The sequence below is a fragment of the Topomyia yanbarensis genome, chromosome 3 (genome assembly GCF_030247195.1).
Source record: "Topomyia yanbarensis strain Yona2022 chromosome 3, ASM3024719v1, whole genome shotgun sequence".
Classification (NCBI taxonomy): Eukaryota; Metazoa; Arthropoda; class Insecta; order Diptera; family Culicidae; genus Topomyia; species Topomyia yanbarensis.
In genome coordinates, this window is record NC_080672.1 from 5,869,538 (window position 1) to 5,891,774 (window position 22,237).

Here is a 22,237-nt window from a genome sequence, read left to right on the forward strand (position 1 = left end):
AATTTTCAAGGTGCAAGATAACACGGCAATTTTTGAGGAACGATAGTGTTCGGAAATAACGGAGTATCTTTTTACGGTTTTTCTTTACTGAAATAAAGGGGGTTCGCAGAAATGAATCCACATGAACGTTTGTTCGACTGTAGTAGTAAAATGCGAAATGTTATACGCATGCGGGTTCAGAAAAAGATACGGGTACATACTACCAAATGTTCGCACCGGTTTCCACAATTTACATATATAGTGTGAGTGATAGGCACAAAACCTCAGTGGGTCGAAAATTTTATTTGATTTGAATATATTGTACACTTTTGGCGGTTCTTCACAAAAATTATTTAATATACTCTTCTCTTAATTGTATGTCAGGCTGATTTAAAAAATCAATAAAAACTTCAGCTTTTAAAAAAATCACATACGCGAGTAGAATAAGCGCTACTATTATTAAAATAAATTTCTTGGCAATGAACCGCGTATTACTGTCCGTTTCATGCGTAATCAAATTGGGTTCATTTGTGTGACTGTTTGTCGAATTTAAAACGGATTCATCGTGCGCTTTATTTTCCTTGCTGATAGAGCTACCTCTAGATCGTTTGGTTCTCTTTTTCTTTTTTGTATCCACATTTTCTTTTTCCTGTAAATGCGTTTCCTTAGCAGACAGTTCCTTAATTTGGCGACTTTCCTTTTCCTTTTGTTCTCGTTCCTTTCGTCGTTCCTCAAGAACCTACAGTAATGTGGAAGAATTAAATCAAGCGGCCTGAGAATTAGTAAACTTCAATATACAACCTGTCGCTCAATGTCAGCCATGAATGCAATTGCTTTACGGGCTGCGTCAATGCATCCTTTCTGATCTATACATGTCCCGATGATTTTGGAAAATGCCGGATTCAGAGGGTTATTTTTAAGGTCAAGGTACTTCAGCTTCTTCAAGCGACCGAAGCTTAGCGGAAGACGTTCGATTTTATTGCTATATAGATTCAAGTGTCGTAGATTAACTAGATTTCCGAAATCATCCGTTATCAACTGGATCCTATTATTGCTCAGGTCCAATTTAGTCAATTGAACAAGCGATGTGAAATTTTTCTGGAATAAACTTTTTTGTTAACGACTTTGTGCTATGGATGATCAATCCGGCAGAGATCGTTCGACTTACATTGATAACCGTTATAGCATTGTTGGATAAATCTAATATAGTAGCACGTTTCAATATTTTCTGGAAGAGATAAATTGTACAACAGGCATGTCTTCAACATTAACACTACCTACAATGTCATTCACTGGAATTGTCGCTATGTTCATCAAACTTAAATCAAGTACATTATCAGTTAATCTCTCGCGAACGTTTATTTTTTCTTGTTCATCACTCGTAGATTTCGTTCGTTTCGGCATAATTTATTTTTTTTCAGCTAATAATTGTATTTTGTTAGTATGTATCTCAACAATCGCACTCGCAACCGGCGTCAATGACGTGTAAAAGCTTTACTGTCACTAGCAGTAGAAAAGAGTAAAATGGGGAAGCAAAGGTATCGTCATTTGAATGTATTTAATATGTATGTGTGAGGATTTGTTTGAACTTAGAGATGCTCAATTTATTGTATCATCGTGATTCTACAATTTAGTCGACAAGTCATCTACTGATCTATTTTTGACAAACTCAAAATTATTGTCAATGTTCACAAAGTAAGTTGGTATTTTCCCTCTACCTTTAACGAAAATTTGACCTCTATATTCGCATTGATATCCGTAATTTCTCAAAATCTCAGAGCTCTCCTTTGTTACTTGAATTCTTCCTGGGATTCCAGTTGAATCCATTCTAGATGCCATATTGACGGCATTACCCCAAATATCGTAGAGAGGTTTACTTGACCCTACGACACCAGCCATTACTTTGCCGTTAGAAATGCCTACTCTAAGTAATCCAGGATTCGCCTGTTTGAAGTTTTCATTGCTAAAATCTCGCAGAACCTTCATTAGCTCTAAAGCAAACTCGGTCATAACAATCGTTACGTTATTGCTTTGTCTACTATTAGAATTGTTTCTACTTGAGGGCTGGTTATCTGCGTCCGATGCTCTCGGATTTAAACTCCGCCTACCATTAGTCATTAAAGATGTTCGCGTAATACTCGATACTGAGCCAAACGTTCCAAGGGAAGACGATGAATCGCAGCGACCTGGATCTAGTCCACAAGCTGCCATATAGGTCCATCCAGCAACTTTAATCTTTTCCACTTTTAAGTAACCATCAAAGTATTGCAATTTTTCATCAAAATCACAAATAATCTCATTCAAAACCTTAAGAACGCTTTTCTCATTCTCCACTGAAATATCAGCATTTATCTCCATGTTGGTGATAGTTGCAAACATAACAGCAACATTTTGATACTCTTCATTGTAAAATTCGTTTTTCAATTGACGATTTATATAGATTTCAGCTGTAAAGCAACATACAATGTACAATAGAAATGCTTGAATCTGAATCAAAATAAGTTACTTACCAACATGGGTGGGTAAAATATTTTCCACTAGAATTTTATTAGTTTGCTTGGTAACTTCAGCCTCTTCTTTTTGTTTTAGTAGTTGTCGTTTCCAACTATAATGTACGTAAAACATCAGAATGTGTAACGGGCAGAAATATTTTGCGCTCCTTACTTGTAATCAACCCTCGCAATATATTCGGATTGTCGGTCTATCCAATGAAATATAATTACAGTGAAAATAATCAGCATTATATGACCAACTTTCGGATTCATTCCCGGGTTCATGCTGGCACTGTTATTATAAATATAATGAAGTTTAAAGAAAACCGACCATGAGTAGAAAAGAAGAATTGCGAGTCCGCATGCTGCTTTCAATAGGTAGTGAATTCTTAGAAAAAGGAAAGCCATTCCAATTGCCAAAGTGAGACATTGCGTAACAGTCTGAAAGAGGTCTCTTTAATTAGTGTTATATTCATACAAGTGGGTGATAATAAAAAATTCTGCGAGTCATAAAGAACAACTGCAAATATTTTGGAATAAATTCAGTCTTCAAACGGTTATTATTTTTTCTTAAACAGTGTAAATACTTTGAAGAAAAATTTGTTATCATCACCTGTCAATATGTTGATTGATATCTTACCCATGAATTAGTGCAATGCTTTTTGGAGGTGTAAAACTGGTTCTGTTCTATGACTTGATCAGTTTCTAATAGATGATCTGATTCATTACTGCACTCAACCTGCAAGAAAAGTCATAAAGATATACTATTTTGATTTAATAAGCGCCAAGAAACTCACCAGATAAATTAAAGAGCAAATCACAAGTATTATAATTGTGGTAAGATAGATTATTATCCTGAATGTGAAATTTCCCATGATGCTATTTGAAAAATCGTATAATTTCCGCAAAATTACTGATCGAGGTTTTCGTACTCTAAGTAAATCTTCCGATGAATATGGAGTATACACATCCCAAAGTTTTTTAAACCACGTTATAGGGATAAACGAAAACAGTATGACACCAGAAGTAAGCATAACCACCCAAAAATAAAATCCCGAACTGTTAGAATTGCAAAATATTCTTGTAATGCATTAGAAGTGTATACTTACGCATTGTTGAAAACTTGTATAGAAAAAATGCATATGAACACAATGAAACTCATCAGCACGCTATATTTTAGCATTAAATCTGGTTCTTTACTGTAGGGCCACTCCCAACGTTTGTTTTCGAAACACATGAAAAATGGGGATATATTGTCCAGGCGATGATCGTTATTAGTGTATCCATTTGGATAGTGTGTTACTGTGGAATGGTGTGAATGCAAACGCGCTGTCGAGAAAATTTTGTTGAACCTGAAATTTTGGAATTGATTTGTATGGTATGGATGCACAATCTCGATTAGTAATATCCTACTGAAATTTTCCAATTGGCATTCGATCTAGCTCATGAGCCATCTCCACGTTGGTTTGTTTCATTATATCACGGAACTGTTCCATTGAATTTTGCATGAAATTTCGACTTATTAAACTTCGTTCTTTCTGAAATGTAATATAAAATCAATTTACATTTTTCTTTATTGTAATTTGACTTACCTTATTTTGAATAGTTTTCCTTTTTACTCCTACTGATAATCGGCTGCTTGTAGCAGAATCTTGAAGCATATAGTACTAAAATCGAAACAAATGATTGCTTAAACTAATCACTAACATTAAGATATCGCTACTTACACTACTATCGTCATAAAATTGAGGCACAATAAAGAACGTTTGTATATTATGCTTCATTAAAATAGGATCCATTTTGGCTTTGTCAGTCCCTTCCTCATAAATATATTCGCCATCTAACAACTCCAATGTTTGCATGGTCACATGTACTTTACTAAAAATAATATACTAATCATACATGCAGGAGTTAAAAAAATCATTTAATACTGTAATATAACCAAACGCAGGAAGTATTAATGAAAGAAGATTCTGTTTATATTACACGAGAGGTTTTTGGAAAATTCATGACGCATAATTTTATATAGTGCGAAAAAGTTCCACCATTGAAGACGTTCCCAGGAAGAATCATCAGTGGAATGCGGTTAACAATTATTTGAAACACGGATAAAGGAAAATAATATCGTAACGTAATTAATAAGAGCAAGAAATATTCGACGCTCTCGTGAGCCAAAATTCTATCGATTTTCGCGAATAGTAGAATGTTCATTTTCCACTAATAATTAAAGTTAACCTTTAAAAAATCTATCTTATCTTGTAGAATTTTTTTTATTAGTTTAGCTTCCCAAACGAGCAGTCGCTGGCGCGCAAAGATGACTTCGCTGGAGTCTCTAAACGGTGTACACTAGCGCAACTGCCTCAAGCTTGCGCAGAGCACAGCTCCACGTGACTAAAATCAAATGTTAGCCATTGCCATTCTAATGCCAAGAAAACCAGTCTCCGAGCACAATTCGAAGCGGACGGTTGAAATAGTATCCTGCATTCGAAAATTACCCTCACAGCATCTCGACAAAGTGGTTTAGGCAAGCGCTTTTTTGCCAGATGCTCGGTTTCCGCAGTATTGAGAAGACGACTTCTTCACAATTCAATTACGTTTTATTTGCCTATTTTTTCCAAGAAAATTATGGAAAACCCATACCAAAAACATTGTGTGGTTGATTATCGAGTTTCGTAAACTTGCTTCTGTTATTCGTTTATAGATGTTGTAACCTTAGGGTCATTTGTCTCCTTGCGTTGTTAGGAATCCCAGGTTAACTGCGTACTAGCAGTAACTTGAAGTAGTTATCACAAAACGCTAAATCGAATTGGATTAAAACATATCAATAGCAGTTATGCATTTGAGATGATAGTGCAAATGACCTACAGCGATAATTTTAACATATTATTTGTCTATAGAAAATTATAGAAATAGAAATTTAGCAAGACTTGCTTCGTTACTGAAATGTTATAATTTTCCTTGTCTTACCCAGCTTCGCCAGTAGATTCCATTTTGTTTGCTATAATCACATCCCTAGACCAGATGTCGTACTGCCATTTACAAGCGCCGATTACACCTGATATGATGCTTCCGGAATGAATGCCAATTCTCATGTCAATATTCAAATCTCGAGACATCCGAACATCACGAATGTCTTTGATCATGCGTAAGCCCAAATCTACGCAACTTTTTGCGTGATATTTATTTTTAATAGGCACACCAGAGACGCAATAATAGCAATCTCCAAGAAATTTTATTCTCAGTACGTTGTACTCCTTGGCGGCCTCATCGAACTTTACGAACAGCTCATGCAGGACATCTACTAGAGTTCTCACTGGTAATTGTGTTGTGATGTAAGTGTAGTTCACGACGTCTGCATACAGAATTGTTACGTTGGTATGCTTTTGAACATAAAGTTTGCTAAAATGTTTTAACATGTAATGATTCATTATACAGCATTGCGAATATGAATTTTATTACTTTATAGACCTCCATTGCGTTCCAGTCCTGAAAAAACTGCAGTACTTCCGTGAGTGAATTTATTTTAGTATTTTGAACGTATTATTTACTTATGCGTGTTGATTGTATCTCGACGACCATTACGCATTTTCTCGATCATAACACGTATATCTTTTTCCATCAGCTCTGCCGTGTGTTCTGGTAGAATGCTGAGTAGCAATTCTTTCTGAAAAGGAAATCATTCTAGTCATTGCTTAGATTCTGTACACCAAGGCTTACCTCTTGATTTCTAGCAAATTTCAATAACAGATTACCTTCAACAAGTTCTCGCCTATCTAGAAAAGTTCTTCGAATCGCCGCTTCGTTTATTAAACGAAAATATAATCCAAATAAGTTCAAGCATATAAAATAAATAAGTTCTGTCACAACTTTTATCGCTATATCCGACTCCAAACGATATGAAATCAGTGTCATTATGATTAAATAACAAATGGTAGTTGCACTACCTAGAATAATTGCATGCAGATTATCACCCAACGGAAGAAATATGTAAATTGCAAAAATTATGTGACTGGCATATGACGGTCTTAGAGGAGGATTCATGAAGCTGACTACGGCATGATAAAGAGGGATCATCAGGTCTGTAAAAAATAAACAAATAAATAACAAGTATAGGTATTTAAATTCATATGGCTCTTTTACACCATCTAATACCTGTAATAATGAGTGTGAAAACAGCTGCACTAGATGTTACATATGGAACCCAGGGGTGAGCCTTCACTAGTTCTTCTTTGAATGCGGCAAACAGTGATATCCAAACTATTAAACTACCGAATGTGTAGCATATGAGGTCTGGATGTATTGCAGCAGAAGGATGCTGTGAATAATCCTTGACTTTTCGTAAACGATTTTTTTGAGGACAACTGAAATTTTTACCTCGTCTCCCGTTACTATTACCACTACATGAGCTACGCTCACGAATGTTTGAAGTACCACGAATATCGATAGATAGCTCCGCTGTACTCTAGCCATGTATTTCTCGTAGAACACCTCCAGTCCTAAGTTGACGCACTCTCGCTGTTTGAAAAATGTTGCATTAAAATCCACCGTTACTCGTTATGCTTAATTACCCTCAAAAATCCCAATTCCCATTTTTTTAGTGCATAATAATCAGCTTCAGCTTCCTGATTTTGATCCATGTTGAAGACCGACTTTCTAATCTGGGAACTACCTTGGAGAATCCGTAGTTTGCATCTTAATGTTTTAATGACAGTATCAACAGTTGGGTGTTAAAATAAACTGATCTCACTATTATTCGCGCTTCTGTTTATGTACAAGAATAAATTATTGAACAGTGAACAACCAGTGAAGTCATGCGACAACTAATCAACAGGTAGAAATGATAAGCCTCGATGGTGTCATATAATAGCCACTTCCAAGCATTATATTTGATAAGACATGTACTGGTAATGGTATATTTTTTGTCACCGATCAAAAAGAAGTTGAATGTGAATGGTGCATCGTGATAACATAACATTCAAATAAACATTGGCTTCAGATTGATGATTGATCAATGAGATCCTACTATATTTACTACATACTGACAAAGTTTGTTTGTCCGTAATATTTGAGGAGATTTCCAAACTTTTATTTTTGCGTATAAAATATAAATGATTCCATGTGAGCCTACTAACATAGTTTGTTCTGCAATTTTTCGGAGAAATGTTAGGCAAGTTATTCATTCCAACTACTGTACATAGGAGGTTGGGCAAATAAAAGTACATTTTTAGTCATTTAAAGGCTAATCTGTACAAATACTACAATAAATCATAAACGCAAAGCCATATTTAGGAAGACAAAACTGTTTGTGCCCAAACTGGTGGTTTTAGATATATGGTGTCTTCGACAAACTTCCTTAGTACTTTTAGTCGAATTTTTTATGTGGGTTAAATAAGAGTGGTCCTTATTGTTAGGTTGTTCAAAGTATCAACTTTTTAGATATGTGAAATGAAGCTACATAATGTTCTACAAAGCTATGAGACAATTAAATTGAAGCAACTTTGCTGAACAAACTATATGACTATCTCCTATGGCTCATGTGTTTTGATTTTTGAAGGGGATCCTCTTGTATAATTGTGGCAAAAAGTACCTAATGTTTAATAATTTTTTTTGAAGCAGTAAAATGGCTTAGACATGTGCGCTATTCGGCAAAATGTTCATTAAGGTTTCATCTATAAAATAAAATTTTTCGAGTGTAAGTTGTCAAAAATGGCGTCCAAAATGGCGGCTTTATCGGAACAAAATTTTTGAATCAACCAACTTTGGGTTTTGCCCGCCTAAAAGAAAGCAACATTCTCGGGCGCTGTAACCTACAAAATCGCAATATTTTGATCATAAACGATTTTTTACAGCCGTCCAAAGTGGAAAAATCATGGGAAAAAACGATGCTTCATTTTCGAGTGGACGCAATTTGTTTCTATATGAAATTTTCCCGTGTTTTTTAGGTTGGGGTGCCTCTACGGAATGTAATCTTCAAGATCGTTTTGGTTTGCTGCTTTTAGACGACGAATTGCGACCTGTATCGTGCCCGCAGATGAGGTCGGTTTTCAAAACACCACCGTTCTAGAGATTATTAGAGCTTGGCGAAAAGCACATTTTTGCTGAAGCCACAAAGTTTCTATCTCTTTTGTTTTCACAGTTACAAGAAATTTTCCAAATTCTTTAAAACTATTTTTTTTATTTCGTTTATTTGACACGGCTCATAGCGGTAGCTTAACGGAGCCGTGGATCTTTTATGTGTTTACAATATGTAAAGAATAAATATAAACAAATATTATTGATTGTCCGTTGGATCTCGTGCGCGCAACTTTTTATTGCGAGCAGATACCTTCTTTCGCGGCTCGCCTACTGCGTCATGAGGACTATTTAATTCTCTCCGGTCCTCCACATCAAGGTCATCATCGTTAAAAGTGCCTTGATGCCCGCGACCAGATGTTCTCTCCTGCTTCTTGCACTTACGGGTGACCAATGTAAATCCGTCGTCATTGTTTTTATCTTCTTCACCGATATTGCTTACAGTGGTTTTTGGGGTGCTGGATGCTGCTTTGGCAGTTGTCAATATGGACTGAACAGCTGCCACAAATTTGGCAACCGTTTGTGGTTCAGGTATTGGTGTTGAAAACTCTTTTTTGGGTTGGTTTGCCGTGGATTCGTTGGAAATCGGTAGAGATGCATTCTCCTCTGTATCTTCCGCGCAAGGTTGTCCGTGGTGCGCTGTCTGATTACAATACTTGCACGTAGGAGTTTTCCCCTCATGGGTGCATAACGTAGTTTGATTAATAGTAGCTTCGTGGGTTTTGAGTTTTATAGTCAAGTGGGAGGGGATAGGTCTTTCGATCCGCATCCTCACCACAAGAACACCGTTAGGTGTACCCGGGAAGAAATTTCTCCACGTATCGCGTGTAACGGATTCTACTTCTCCGTATTGCGACATGTATTTTACGATTAGATCAGGAGGGGTACGTGGTGATAGATCATGTAGCTTTACATCTACATAGTTTTTTTTTTCTATATACACGGGAATCTTAATTCCAACTTTATCACTTTGAGCCACGTGCTTCAAGTTGTTCTGCAAAACGAAATGTTCGGCTTGGACTAACGTGTTGAATGATATGAGTACCACGTTGCGAAGATGATGATACTGTAGATACATAACCACCTTGAGCTTAAGCTGCACCTTCAGGAGGTATTCCACTTTACGAAAACTCAATCTTATTGAACAGAATTTAAGGTCAACGACCGCTGTATTGGGTCGGAGCAGAGATTTTTCGTCAACTTTACTCATGATGGCAAGAATAAATTAAAAGTTTCCTTTGTTCTCGAGACAATGCACACTAGATCAAGAGGTTGCTAGTTGATGTTCACTTGGTTCGATTGTACGTCTGACTTGGGCAGAAGTAGAAAGTAGAATGTTTTTAAAACTATATATACCTTCAAATATTGCTAATAGATTTTCGATCTGTAAATTTCATTTGAAAGATTGAAACTTTGTTAGTTTTCAGTGACCAAACCAAACGAGAGCGTTATTTCTTTAATAAAATTAAATTTTAAAAAATTGTATACTTTTCAACGAAAATTGTTCATGACTTCAAATAATCGAGTTATTATTGATTGTTTAACCCTCCGGAAGTCGCGCAAATGGCTCACTGAACGAGCAGCCTCAGCTGCTCTAAGACGATTTCGCTAGATTTTCAGAACAGCGTGCACTCAGTGCACTAGCGCGACTGCCGGATAATTAAAATAAATTATACGCCATATAGAGTTCCAAAAGTGCCGCTAACAAAGTATTTACGATAAATCAAGATATGAAATGATAAATAAAAAGTACTTACTTTTAAGGGTTCAGGTTCTCATCGTTCAATGCTCTTATGGTAAAACCAACTGAGAAATAGTCAATTTGTATGATAATGCTGAAAGTCACCAGCAATTCTTTTAGATATGTAACACTTTTTCAAAGAACACTCTACCGTACATCTGAATGTAAACGAGAATTTACAATAGTGTTACACTGTTCAATAAAACTTTTTGAATTTCCTTGCCGTCGACGCGCTCTGGAAAAGTTCGTATGTGTGGTTGTAGGGTAAACAGGTCCCTTAAGCAAACATAGCTATATTTCACCATTCGACACTATGATCATCTCACTAACTACTCTAATTTATTGTTATATTAGTTAGAAATTAGTGCCCGTTTAATTTTTTATTAAAAACATCCTGATACAAGTACTATTAAACATTTTTCAAAGATGCCTAAATTATAGTATTTTCTTTCACCCAGGGCAAAATGCCCCCGGTGAAAGTGTAATATGCCCCACAACAAGAGGACGGTATGCCCCACAGCAATCGGTGAGTATGCCCCACAACAATGGGTGGGGCGTTTTGGCCGATGAAGAGCTGTTGTGAATACATGAATAATTCTACTCACACACATAGTTTTAAGCCAAGCTAAAAACTATAAGATTTTAACTATAATATTCTAGAAAGCTACTTGAAATAGTTCTATCGAATTCGACTATTTCTAATTGTTTGTTATGCTATTGGAAAAGGTGAGAGCTTACATAACAGTAGCTCTTTTGAAACTTTTGTGTACATTGTTGTTTTGCAACATATTGAAAATACTAAACTAACTTAGTACGTCGATTTCATGAAACGATACTGTTATCAGTCATTTTTACTTTTTAGATAATTCAGGAATCCTGGGAATCGAAGAGGGGCATTTTGCCCCGGTGGGGCGTATTATACCCTTTTACCCTACTTGTAGGCACTCCTGAAACGGTTACCTTTTCCGCATTCGGGTGGTGAGTGGGGTTCAACAGCGTCGGCTGTTGGTGGGTTCGCTGCCCACCTACGATGCTTGTTCGGTGCTACGATGTACGACGAAGCGTTCGTTGTAAGCCACCCGGTGGGTGGGTGGTAAACTGCACCGTGTTGGTGCTCGAAGGACGATGTTGTATGCACTGCTGACTAGTAGGTGGTGGTGAATTCGGGCGATTCAGACGGCAGTCGACGCTAGGCACCAGTAGTGGGTGGTGGTGCGTGTGCGGTTTTGTTTCGCTGTTGCTGCCGTGAAGACGAACTCGGCGGGGTATGCTTACGACAACTGACGTACTGCGGGGGGTGAGTGCGTACATCAGGTGTTGCACACGATGCCGAACGACGAGAGAACGATAATGGGTTCGTCCCGAGCTTTAGCTGCGTGAGTTGTGGGTAAATCTCACTGGCGTTAGGAAAATGTTTCCCTTTCTGATCACGTCGCGTATTCAAGGCCACCGGTAATGGACGCAGGTGTCTTTTTTGGGGTGTAAAAATAATTATTTGAACATATGTTCACATCGATGTGAGTACACCTCTTTTCGGGTTAGAAAAATTTATTTGGGTAAATCTCTAACCCTATGTGCGGGGGATGCGTTATGCCGCGATGCCGAGATTTTTATTGCAGTCAACGTACTCCAGATGTGCCAATAGTAGTAGGCGAATTGCTAAGGATACCCGTGGTCACTGCACTGCCCGTTCGGTGTTCAACGACATGCACATCAAATAATAATTTCTTATTATTTAATTGATTTCAGGAAAAATATAAACTTTACTTTACGGCTTTACTCAAAAAAATTTTAAATTGAGAAAATAAACTCTGTAATAAGAATTGTCAAACAGAAATATTTATATCAAGCAGTTATCTGTTACTTGGGGTTAATTGATTAGCTTATTTCTCTGAACTTTTTCCAAAATTAGATGTTGTTCACTCGGTGGTTAGCTAGGGAAAGAGCCGATCTCTTCGCATCAATTTCCCCTCAATCCTGATTTCCGTTTTCTTGAACTATTGTCCTCCTTGATATTTTAACTCGTTTCAAAGTACTAAGGTTCAAAATTAACTTGATATCATTTCATTGCTGAACCTCCTTTAATGTTCCAAACATATAATGAATAATTTTAACAAGAGGCAGAAAAAATATTGCGATGACTGTTTCTAGGGTTACAATTTGAGTATTCGTTTTGGGAATATTTTTTACACACAGATATTCTTAATTAGAACGGAAGCAATGCGCGATTTGTGTCGTTTCCTGCAACGAATCAAATTTGTATATGTATATGTATATAGTTTGTTCAACGTCTTGAAAATATATAGGCGTAGATGACAGGTTACGTTTTGAACGATAGTTTGTGTCATGGTTTATTGAGATAAAGATTTATGGTTCTGACTTGAAATATGAACTATTTTCGTAAATATAACAAACTTTTACGTGTACAGTCTTATCTTTCCCATTTAGCTGAGTTGTAGTTGGAGGAAAACGAATCAATAATATGGGGTAACGACAACGACATGTCTCACAAATCGCTTAGAGACATTTCGGATAGATAAAGATGGCAGATAGAACGGAAGGGTCGCAAAAAGTGGGGTAAAACGCTTCGGAATGACTGAATGTAGATAGTGACGCAACCATGTCTAATGCTAAATCGAACTAGATTGAACTAATTGTTTGGCCTTCGAATTGTGAAAAATAGGAAATCATACCATATGTTGAATTTATTATACTTAGACCTCTAAGAACACCAATTTCAGTAAGATAGTAAATAGCGTAAAACTATTGGTTACTTATTAGTACATTATCAACGAGACAAATATGTTGCAAATCGGTATTTTAGTAAAGACATCCAAAAGTTTCAAGACAATATAGGAGTTTATTTGAAAATATTAATTTTCTAAAAATAATGTCTACACTCAGTACGAGCGATCATCATTAAACTTAATTGGCACTGTGTTTAGTATAAAGCTCATGACAAGATTTGTCCATGCGAGAGACATTTACGGTTCTAGTCGTGTTCGTTTGTAACAATTTTCAGGTAAAGAATCAGCTATCATTTTGATATTTGCAACTTCATTTTCCAGTTCTGCCAATTCACGTTGGTAGCTCTTGATGTTTTGGGTTTGTAGATTTTTTGATTCATTTAGAACGTGTAATTTGTTCGTCAGTTGTGCATCCTCAAGTTCCTTTTCGGCTGCAGTAAGGCGTTCATCTGGAATGAAATCAATGAATTAGTCAAATTATGAACTGTACTATCTAAATGTTAAATATTCTCACCTAAAGCATTCAGACTTTTGGTGTCAATATCTCTTAAATCAGCCAACTCATCAATTATAGCTTTCACCTCCTTCATAGCCTTTTCAACTTGAGATTTTGCTTCATTTGAATTAAGCTGTGCCTGTCCTACTTTTTCCTTGGCCTCTTTGGAAATGTTAAAATCTTTCCGAATATTGGTTTCACGCTCAGCTAGACTGTTTTCTGTCTTGGCTAAACGACCATTCAACTGATCTGCTTCGTGTCGCAAATCACGAGCCGTATTTTTTGTTGTGTTTGCCCGTTTTTTTATGTTGTCTGCGAGCTGTAATAAATCGTGTATTAGTAGAATACATTTTACAAAAAGATACATGCCATGTTTATTTTTATGCTGAAAGCGAATTATGTCATTATAATATAGAAGAGATTGTGTAATGAGTCCAAACCAAAATGTTACCAATTTTTCTTCGATATGACTGAAATGATTTATTCAACATGAATGTTTTAGTGGGTCGAAACGTGCGGTCAAATGCATCTTGTTTTAATTTTCACCGAAAAATGACCGAATGCCGCGGAATGATCAGTGGTGGCGAAGGGAAAGAACAGTATTCGACTTGACAGCAAATAGATAATTTCCCTGTGATAATCTGTCGGTAGACAGTGTTATAACAATCCTCAAAACTTCACGTATTGAAGAACGATTACATTTTTATTCGTGGAGCATCTTTAAAATGGGGTTATTTCTTAAAAGTTGTTTTTATTCGCGAACGGGCGCATTGAGTATCCGTTAAAAGGGGAATAGGATACTACTATGAACCGACTGATAAAAGTCTTTCGAGTTGGCGGGAGGATTCTCCTCTACGTATAACATAACATTTTTCTATTTCTTCTTATACCATTCAATAACATCACGTTGGTATCAACATACTACTGACATTATATCAGAAGTAAAATACTTTCATGTCTTTGGAAATATCACAAGACTAATACGCGGGTACTTTTCATATGGGGCATATGTGGCTTAGTATATTTTGTATTTGGGATTGGACGCATATGGTTGATTTCTACATTGTTGGTTTAAAAAATTCATTTTTTCGAAGAGAATATCAGCAAGAAAGCAGGAAAAAATGCTAAAGGGAAAATCTTTCAAAATAATACAAGTTATGCGCCGCCAAAGAAAGAAAAGTACGGAGTGCGTAATACGAAACTAAATCTTGAAACGAGTTGTTTTCAAAATCGCGTTTCTCTAGTTTAGGGATGTCCTCCAAGATGCTATCGTTGAGCAATTAGCGTATTAGTATGCTGAATTGCTGACTTTAAATAGCATGCTCTGTAGCTGTCAAGAAATGAATTTTCTAAAGAATGTTCGTTTTTGACGCAGCAATGTAGATACCTCTCTTAACTTTACGGTAGTCCGCTTTAAAACCTAGCAAAATTGTCTCCGAGCACCAGCGGCTGCTCTCTTAGTGAGGTATTTACTTTCAAAGCGTTAAATAGAATTATTTAATCTGTTCTATTAAGACTTACTTTTGAGGCTTCTTCTGCATACTTTTTCTGGGCTGCCTGAGCATTATTTCTGGCTTCAATTGCATTATGATTTGCACTTTTTAGGGCCTAAAAATAAATAATTATATTAATATTATAGCATCTGAAGTGTACATATAACAAGGATCAATTTCCCGCTTTGTTAACATTATTCAAATATTGAATAATTGAATCAGCACGAAAAATCTCAACTGCGTCATTCTATTTTAGGTTTTTGGGTCACACTTACAGCTTCCGAGTTAATTATCAGTTCAATTGCATTATCAATTTGTCTTCTTATGCTCGATACGGATTCCAACGCATCGGCAGCTTTCTGTTTGGATTCTTCAACTTGATTCTTGAATCCCGACAAAGTGTGGTAAGTGAAGTTTGCCTTCTTTAGTGTGCCGTCTCCCTCAGCGACAGCCTTTTCTGCTAACTCTCTGGCATATTCTAGTTCCTCGACAGTTCTTATGGCGTCATCTTTTTGCGACTCAGCTCTGAAAAAGAAACGTTTTCAATTGTAAACTGTTTTTATTTTTTAAAACGATTTTCATTTTTTTTACCTTTCTAACAGCATATTCGCCAACTCAATATTCTCACTTACATCAGTGATCAATCCACTGTGATCCTCAATTGTTTTATCCAAGTCTGCATTAATCTTGTCCGCTTCTTTGTTGTATTTGTTGGATTCTTTTTTTATATGATCAATGTCAATGCTGGGAGGTGATAAGTTATTAACAGCCGCAAATAATGATAGTGCTTCATCATACACTTCGTTAGCTTTTGTAAGTGCTTGTTCTGTTAGCTTGGAAACTGTAGTAAGCTTTTCATTAGCTTGTTGAACTTCATTCGATATGTTGGTTCGGAATTCTTCACTAATATTCGCTTGTAGGTTTATAGCATTTTTGGCAACGTTGTGCGCCTTCGTTGCTTTCTCTAATGCTTCTTCTGCCTGTTTTTTATTATCGTCAGCTTCTTTTTTGAATTGATCTGCGTATTGGCGTGCCTCTCGTGAGATTCCACTAATTTGATTAGTTTGATTGCCAAGATGACCAGAAATATCACGCGCTTTATTTAGTGCAGCATTTCCATCCGTTTGCAGTAAATCTATAGCATTTTCCAATTCACGTCGAGCCTCTTGTATTTGACTATTAGCTATCGTTGCGTTGTTAGTACCTTTATTTATCTTGAAATCAGTTGTTTCTTGAGATTGATCAGCTTTATTAAGCAGATCCTTGACAGTTTCTAAACGTTTTTCAAGTTCTTGTAGCTTTTCATTGAGCGTTTTTTCTCCACCGCCGGAACCGCTTTTAGCATCTTCCACTAGAATATCAATTTTGTCTTGGACAGATCTAAGCTTCAACGCAAACTCGTTGTCATCTATAACGATCGGTTTAGATTGAATGTCGTGCAAAATTTTGTTCAAGTTTGCTAGTTTTTCACGATGTTCATTTGCTGCTTCTTGCACTAAATTGTAACAAGCTGGACAATCGAGACATCCTTGGTGACGGTCGTATTTGTTTTCTTTACAACGATCACATCGTCTTCCTTCCACGTTATCATTACATGGACACTGTCCAAATTGATCACATTGGGATCCTTTGGAACCGCTTGGATCGCAATCGCAAGATTTACATCCATCGGGTGAAAATCCATAGTGAGCTATAGCACAAGTGTCGCACTTTTTGCCAATGATACCTGGTTTACAATAGCAATCGCCTGTGTATGTATCACATGAGGAGTTGAAGCTTCCAGTCGGGTCACAGTTACAGCTTTCACAGCCGTTTCCAGAAATTATATTCCAGTATCCATTTTTGCATTCATTACAATTGCGTCCAATGACGTTAGGCTTGCACTGACAATTACCTACAAATCGAAATTAGAATATAATCTCCACTAGAATTTAATAAAAGATTCTACCATTTATCGCATCACAAATTGATATTCCCTTTTCGGTTTGTTCGGTTCCTCTGGGGTAACAGCTACATTCTTCACAATTTCCATGGGGTAGTGCAAAAGGATCTCCAAAGTGACCTATTAAGTAGATAAAAGGATTATTAATTATAATTTACTAAAAGAGTAACTCCAATCACCAGCAGAATCATTGCTGCAAACTTTTCTGTATAGTATGAAGAAAATGAATATACACCCAACAAATTGTATTGTTCGCAACATTTTGTGCACGAATAGCGAATTGATATCTTATCTAGTACAATTAGTCATGACGACAACACGTTGATGGCTTACTCACCTGGAAGGCATTGGTCACAGTGCAAACCAGCTGTGTTGTGAATACACTTCAAACATTCACCAGTGGTACGATTGCAGTTACCAACAGCATTGGGATCAACGTTTCCGTTGCAGTCACACGGAAGACACATCCGGATGGCACCAAAGACTCCAGTTGGATCACCATAATAACCGTCTGAACACAGTTCACATCGAGGACCTGTATGTAATTCAAGGAAACAATAGAATTTATTATACACCGTCCGATCGTTCATTCATGCAACTTTATGGATCGTTAAATAGAAAGAATCTACTATAAATTCATTAGTAAGGATATTTTATGTGTGTGTGTGTGTGTGTGTGAAACAAAGCATGCATTTTAAATGGCTGAAGGATTTTATGTTTGATGTATTATGAGTTTATCATTACTTCAAATGTGCAGCAGAATAAAAAAACGAAATGACACACTGTGCTTCATAAATTCCCATTAATTCCATTAGAATGTAAAACATAGCTTAAAAATTCATGCATATAACCAGAACAGAGGTCTCAAATCACAAATTATTTGTACACAAAATGTCAGTATAACGTTACATTAAATATTATAATTCAGGTGAAAAAATTAACCTCGAGAGTTAGTGTATTGATTTTGTTGATTATTTTCGCCAAGTAACAACTTCGGTAGGATGGTTACACAGAAAAAATAAAATTCCCTAAGCTAAGAAACTTACCAAAGTATCCAACGGGACATTCGAGACAAATCACTGAATCATCCGCCATCTGCATACAGGCTCCATTGTTCGGGCATGGACATCGTTTGCAATCATATGGTGTTCCTCCAAGAGCATTGCCGTAATAGCCTTTCGCACATTGATCGCACGTATCTCCCGCTGTATTGTGCTGGCAAATACATCGTCCAGTCTCTGAATCGCAAATCTCGGCATGCTTGTTGCAGTCACATGGTATGCATGGCATGAAAGGTCCTCCCAAAGCTGGATTGTGTCTGTAGCCAGGAGCACAAGATTCACAAAATTGCCCCAAATAGCCTTCAGGACAAGTACATTGTTCAATCCAAGTAGCAGGACGTCCAGCTGCCCCACGGTGTGCTGTTTGAAGCTCAACGTCGTCGAGGAAGGCTTCTCCATGATCAGAATATATAGCACGAATTTTAATAGCAGTAAGATTGCTCAGAATCGACATAAAGCCTCGAGCGGACATGGATGGCTGCCATGAGTATTCTGGATGTTCGTGAAGTCTGAATGCAAATTCTTTGTACTCATCATCTGGCATAGCTTGATTCTGCGCGAATATAGGCAACGAAATGCTACTATTTGCGCCTTGAAGTATAACATCGTATGTGCTAACATCCGGTCTAGGTTGTCCTACAAGTTGTAAGCGAAATTTGAGAAGTCTGTTGTATGAAGCTCGTTGGTCACCAAGAAATCGATCGGGAGCGAGGAAATATATCGGCTCGTATCCTTGTGCTCCAACTCCAATGGTTTGGCTTTTAGAATTGTACTTCACATCGATCGGATACCCATTTCCTGTTGCAGCAGTCCACTTCTCTTTGTGTTTGTTGAAATTAGAAGTTGTTGAAACAATCGAATAACCTGTAGCACTGGTACATTCACTGGTATGACCATAGCAGAAGCAAGGAGTACATCCGAATTTGTTTTCCAAGTCTAAATTGAAATATCCTGGCCTGCATTCTCGACAATGCCGCCCTTCCACATTCTCTTTGCACGAACAAATACCATTCACAGGATCACAGGACGGAGTATTTTCGAACGATCCTCTTGCATCACAATCACATGGTTGACAACCGTGCGGACCGAAATTGTAGAAATTATTTTCACATCGATCACATTTTTCTCCCGTAACTCCAGGTTTGCACTGACATTTTCCTTCGGCGTTACATTGCAATGATCGTGAGCCGACTGCATCACAACCACAAGTTATACAGTAGCCATCTTCGCGCATAAAGAAGTTTTCCTTGCAACGTTCACAATTTGGTCCATCTCGATTAGCACCACAGTCAATACAATGGCCTCCGTGGCCCGTTAGATTGTAAAGCTGTCGATCGAAAAAGCATTTCGTTGAATATCCGTTACAGTTGCAGGCTGGAATGTCGTTAAATATATATTAGCTAAATAAGCAACACATAGCAATCCATATTTACAATTAACGAAATACCAGAACGAAGAAATATTTTTTTTGTTTTTATACGTGTAATGATTCAATGTTTGGGTTCTATGCAATAGTAAAGATACTACTATCAGCAAAACTAACAATGAATTAGATAGTCCCATTATAATTTGCACTACCAGAAAACGTCCAATTACAAATTAGAGACTGGGAACCTGCATCTGTTTCGCTGATGAACAAACCGAACACAATAATTTTCGTACGTACTTCTGCCCTACCGTTTCGTATCGACCAGTTTTTCCTATATGGAAACTTGAAATATTTCAGGTTCATGTATCAGTTTAGTTGCTGATATGGATAAGAGTATAAAGTTGTGGTTGGATTTTCAGACAGTCGTCACTTACGCTTGCACTCGTGAACATTCTTCGAAGTTGCTCGTCCCCATGGGGCATCGTTGTAAAACGGCAGACATTTTTCACAATCCGGTCCATCGGTGAAGTGCTGACATTTGCATACACGTCCTCGTTGTCCACTGGAGCTTGTGCTGGTAACACATTCACTAGCGTGCCCGTTGCATTTGCATCTGGCACCCACGGCGATATCAGCAATAGCATAGAAATATGATTTCAACACTTGAGAATCCCCAAATACTTCATCGCCAAAAGTGTTCAAACGATCCAATGTGATTCGTATATCGGTCGCGGTAACCCATTGCTGAAATATGTTTAAATTTTTCATTTATGAAAGCTTGGTGTGATATAAAGCTTACCTGCAATTCTAGACTATGTTCGAAATTTATAGCGCTAGGTCTTCCTTCTAGTGATGAAAAGGCAATGTTACCATCTCGCAGCGGAGAGATATCACTATATTCGCTAGTGCAAAGGGCACGAGATTCATCTTCACCCTTCATCACAGATAATGAGTCTGGTAATCCATATGTATCCCGACACGTAGCACTATAATACTGGTACGGAACCCAAGGACCGTTTGGCGTAATCCGTTTGTAAATTGCAAAAGACTCCGGTCGTGGTGAATAGAACACAAGCCGGATGTAGGTTATATCGAAAGATTTTCCCAGTTTAAGAGTTAAATTTACTTGGTTTGGGTATTGAATGCCTTCAAACATAGTCTCCGATTGCCACCATGTCGGATTTGTAGGGTCATGTAAGTCTGTCAAATAATGTGAAGAATGCTGACTGGCCCGACAGTCATCACAGCTCTTCCGATTAGAATATCCAGTTTGAACGCAGAAATTGGTATCTCCATCCTGACCACACGTGTTTGTTGCTTCAATTTCCACCTGATAAACTGCATTTTCGAACTCCGGTATGCAACGCTGAAAAAAAAAACAAAAAAGAGCGTTGTAATCATAAACTTCAACAAACATATTAGGCTGAGGGTTTCACCGATTCAAGATGCTAGTATGCGGCCTCTCTCACTCTCTTATCAAAATTGTGATAGTATGCTATACTTCCGGAGTGGATTGATTCAGAGTAGGTTATGCTACTCATTATACTAATTTTTTTGCAAGTGTGAGAGCAATTACACATTTGTTACTTATAGCTATAGAAATGTTAAATATGATGTCAAGTCAGATTAGATTTAATTGAAACCGGAAACAGACATCAACCACTTCAAGATTGCGCACCTAACTTAGGTTTATCCTGTGCGGTCACACTTGATATTGCTGACATGATCAATTATTGTTGTTCTTATTTATGTTCACATTATAACCTTTTTTCGAGATGTACTAATTAAAACTGCAAAAAAGTCTAGAATATCGCTGCTAATGAACATACCTGTGGTCTTCCGTAAGGATCGTAACATTCCAAAGGTGGCAGATAATGAGTGTTTTCACTTGCTCTAATCACAGGTGTCCTTACAATTGTTAATACTAATATGAAGTATATTGGCGTCTTTGGCAGTGACAACATCGCAAATCAATTTGCACAATTAATTTGTGCACGTGATAAACCAATCAAGTTTTGAGCGATGCTTGCTTTATACAACTGGGAAGTCAAAATTCAGCATCATTTCGTGTCCCCCACTAAAAATGGCTGGAATATATAAATTTGTTATTTGCTTAAAAACAACAGCACACACTATGTTCGACCGGGCGGGTGGAGCATGGATATTCACACTAACACTAAACCAAATCTTGAGAAGTTGACTAAAATAAACATTGTATGTTGGCTTCCGCAAAATCCCTCGCGCAGCGAATTAGCAGTATGACTACTTCTTTTCTACATCTTCAATACTGCGTCCCTACATCTGGTAAATTTGATTATGAAGCAAACGAAGAAAGATTGAAATAAATAAAAATGATATCACTGAAACAATGTCAGCTTATTAGTTTTGATTACGTCACCAGTTTTATTACGCTAAATCATATTTCAGCTATTTTTACAATTTTAAGCATAAATTGAAATTCCAACAGTTAAAAAATACGAGTTTGATGGCATTCATATAAAGTGAAACGAGTACAGAGTGAAAAGTACAAAAACGTTATCACGAAACGAGATAATACGAGGTCTAGGCTGAGACCAATGTTTCCAGCATGCGTTCCTTAGCATGCGTATAGTTTCCCTACTCAGATCTTCCTTAGAAATATTCATGTTAAAGTTTTGATTTATGCTAATGTACACCAAATTTCTGTTAAAATGGGAGTGTTTTCCGTAACTTTACGACGAACAAACTGAATATCCACACTTAACCTATAAGCGAATCAAGATGGCTCAAAACTATCAAGTAAATTTCGTACTTTAACTACCGAACCTCCACGCTGTATGGAATCTAAAGTGCAACTGAATATTTC

The 22,237-nt window shown here is 37.1% G+C and overlaps 3 protein-coding genes across 4 annotated transcripts; all 3 read right to left on the minus strand.

Annotated features, from left to right (window-relative positions):
- Positions 1 to 247: 247 nt before the first annotated feature.
- On the minus strand, positions 248 to 1,396 carry LOC131689093 (leucine-rich repeat-containing protein 59). The gene is made up of 4 exons (XM_058973902.1): positions 1,261 to 1,396; positions 1,148 to 1,207; positions 781 to 1,077; positions 248 to 718 (listed from the first exon to the last, which is right to left on the minus strand). The coding sequence occupies exons 1-4, from the start codon at positions 1,381 to 1,383 to the stop codon at positions 329 to 331; spliced, it is 870 nt and encodes a 289-aa protein (XP_058829885.1). The 5' UTR covers positions 1,384 to 1,396; the 3' UTR covers positions 248 to 328.
- LOC131689085 (adenylyl cyclase X E-like) lies at positions 1,261 to 7,290 on the minus strand. 2 transcript variants are annotated; one of them, XM_058973883.1, is made up of 17 exons: positions 7,040 to 7,290; positions 6,846 to 6,986; positions 6,624 to 6,786; positions 6,189 to 6,550; positions 6,020 to 6,135; positions 5,931 to 5,966; positions 5,439 to 5,870; positions 4,199 to 4,349; positions 4,064 to 4,138; positions 3,885 to 4,009; positions 3,581 to 3,823; positions 3,269 to 3,530; positions 3,112 to 3,210; positions 2,644 to 2,912; positions 2,490 to 2,584; positions 2,088 to 2,426; positions 1,261 to 1,482 (listed from the first exon to the last, which is right to left on the minus strand). In XM_058973883.1, exons 1-17 carry the CDS (start codon positions 7,106 to 7,108, stop codon positions 1,430 to 1,432), a joined length of 3,030 nt encoding a protein of 1,009 aa, XP_058829866.1. In that variant the 5' UTR covers positions 7,109 to 7,290; the 3' UTR covers positions 1,261 to 1,429. The 2 variants fall into 2 exon arrangements, with proteins under 2 accessions (XP_058829866.1, XP_058829865.1); XM_058973882.1 differs by lacking the exon at positions 1,261 to 1,482 and having other exon boundaries at positions 1,558 to 2,426.
- Positions 7,291 to 13,124: 5,834 nt separating this feature from the next.
- Positions 13,125 to 22,237, minus strand: LOC131689083 (laminin subunit gamma-1). Its single transcript, XM_058973879.1, has 12 exons — positions 22,184 to 22,237; positions 21,222 to 21,479; positions 20,192 to 20,758; positions 19,827 to 20,136; positions 18,009 to 19,397; positions 17,300 to 17,497; positions 16,969 to 17,082; positions 15,612 to 16,914; positions 15,296 to 15,545; positions 15,049 to 15,135; positions 13,546 to 13,846; positions 13,125 to 13,480 (listed from the first exon to the last, which is right to left on the minus strand). Exons 2-12 carry the CDS (start codon positions 21,354 to 21,356, stop codon positions 13,269 to 13,271), a joined length of 4,866 nt encoding a protein of 1,621 aa, XP_058829862.1. The 5' UTR covers positions 21,357 to 21,479; positions 22,184 to 22,237; the 3' UTR covers positions 13,125 to 13,268.